This window comes from Lolium perenne, chromosome 4 (assembly GCF_019359855.2).
Source record: "Lolium perenne isolate Kyuss_39 chromosome 4, Kyuss_2.0, whole genome shotgun sequence".
In the NCBI taxonomy this organism is placed as follows: domain Eukaryota; kingdom Viridiplantae; phylum Streptophyta; class Magnoliopsida; order Poales; family Poaceae; genus Lolium; species Lolium perenne.
The window spans coordinates 96,570,131-96,572,016 of NC_067247.2; the positions used below are offsets into that span (position 1 = coordinate 96,570,131).

At 49.9% G+C, this 1,886-nt stretch overlaps 1 protein-coding gene across 1 annotated transcript; it reads left to right on the top strand.

Annotated features, from left to right (window-relative positions):
- The first annotated feature begins 376 nt into the window (after positions 1 to 376).
- On the top strand, positions 377 to 1,285 carry LOC127293383 (protein DMP10). Its single transcript, XM_051322986.2, has one exon. The coding sequence runs from the start codon at positions 393 to 395 to the stop codon at positions 1,125 to 1,127; it is 735 nt and encodes a 244-aa protein (XP_051178946.1). The 5' UTR covers positions 377 to 392; the 3' UTR covers positions 1,128 to 1,285.
- The last annotated feature ends 601 nt before the right edge of the window (positions 1,286 to 1,886 follow it).

A 1,886-nucleotide genomic window follows, 5' to 3' on the forward strand; every position in this document is an offset into this window, starting at 1 on the left:
CTAGATTTTTACGTGTAAACAAGTAGGAAACCATGTGGTGATGTTGAAATGAGATATTCCCTTTCATCACCTTCGTGGAAGAAGACTGCGTAGCACGTTTCAGAACGATTAACTTTTGTACGCAACTGGTATAGAAGTTAACGAGAGAAGGCCTAGGGAAAAGTTGTATGTATAGTAGACTCCAAGAGAAGACAATTCAATACACGTAGAAACGTACGGCTGAGCACACACTTAAAAATAGTTGAAGTCAACATGTGCAGCCTTGAGCCTTCCGCTAGCATGCCAGTATGCCACACATACGGTAGAAAAATCATGGTGCGGCCAATGCTGGAACGTGGAATCAGTCGCACTGGATTCAGCTATATAAACACCAACGTCGCGTTGCCACACGAATGGAGCAGCTTAGGATATTCCTACTCGACCACACAATGGCATCTCCTGCGTCGCCCGTCGTCATCCAGATGCCTTCGCACACCAACGGCGCCGGGACGCCCCCCACCACGCCCAAGGACTCCGGCGACTTCGCCGCCACGGCGCCCACACCTTCCGGACCTACTAAAGCCACCGTGACAGACAAGGCCATGTCAAGCGCCGCGAACCTCGCACAACTCCTGCCGACCGGCACCGTGCTCGCGTTCCAGGCGCTGGCTCCCTCCTTCACCAATCACGGCAAGTGCGAGGAGACCCCCACGAACCAGTGGCTCACCGCAGCTTTAGTCATTGTTCTCGCCGTCTCATCTCTCGTCTTCTCCTTCACGGACAGCGTCGTCGGCCGTGACCAGAAGCTCTACTATGGCGTCGCCACGCCACGCGGCTTCAACGTCTTCAACTTCTCCAGCGAGGAGGAGAAGCAGCTGTGGGATCCCGCCGAGTTCCGGAGGCTGCGCATCCGGCCGCTGGACTACATGCACGCTGTCTTCACGGCCCTGGTTTTCCTCGCCGTGGCGTTCAGCGACGTGGGGCTGCAAAACTGCTTCTTTCCCAACGCCGGTAGGAATACCGAGGAGCTTCTCAAGAACCTGCCGCTGGGCATGGCGTTTTTATCGAGCTTCGTGTTCATGGTCTTCCCAACAAAAAGGAAGGGTATCGGCTACAGCGACACTACCTCTCCGAAGAAGGTCCCTTAGTAGTGTTTAGACCATCTTTTCTAACTGTTAAATTAGAATGCATCGTTCCTTTTGGAAAGTAATATACTTGTGTATTGGTTAGTTATACTTTTTTAGGTAAAAGTGCATTGGATATAGTATAATGTATTCGACAGTTTAGCTGGACACACTACATCAAACGATTCTTTGCCTAGTATCAAAAATATTCAGCAAAAGGCAAAAATTACTCCGCAATGTCTTTACCGAGTGTCTCCTCGCACTTGCCGTGGTTGGTGAAGGAGGGAGCCAGCGCCTGGAACGCGAAACTGGGTCGGGAAAGACTCTTTGCCAAGTGTATAAACGCAGACACTAGGCAAGATAGATATATATATATATATATATATATATATATGTTACTGCTTAACTACGAGAATCGCTCCAAATTTTGTTAGTTTTTCTTTGCTGGTTATTTGACATCGCATTCAAGTATTCCTCAATTTAATTGTTCCTTAATTTTGCCCTTTCCTGGCCCTGGTCTATCATTATCCCCAGCGTGCCAATTAGTCGTTGTGCCGGCAGTATTTGGACAACACCGGCGCAAGTGCACCGGTGGACAGTTTTTGGTGCGCTGGCGGACAACATTTTTTTGATGCGCCGGTGGTAGTGTTGGGCCTATAGGTATGTATATACGATCCGCCAAAGCCCACATGACCTCCTTCCTCGGTAATAGGGATGGCTCCAGTGAAGGCATGATTTCCTGGAGAGGTGTGGGGAAGAAGACTGTTCCAAGCCATCGTCGAC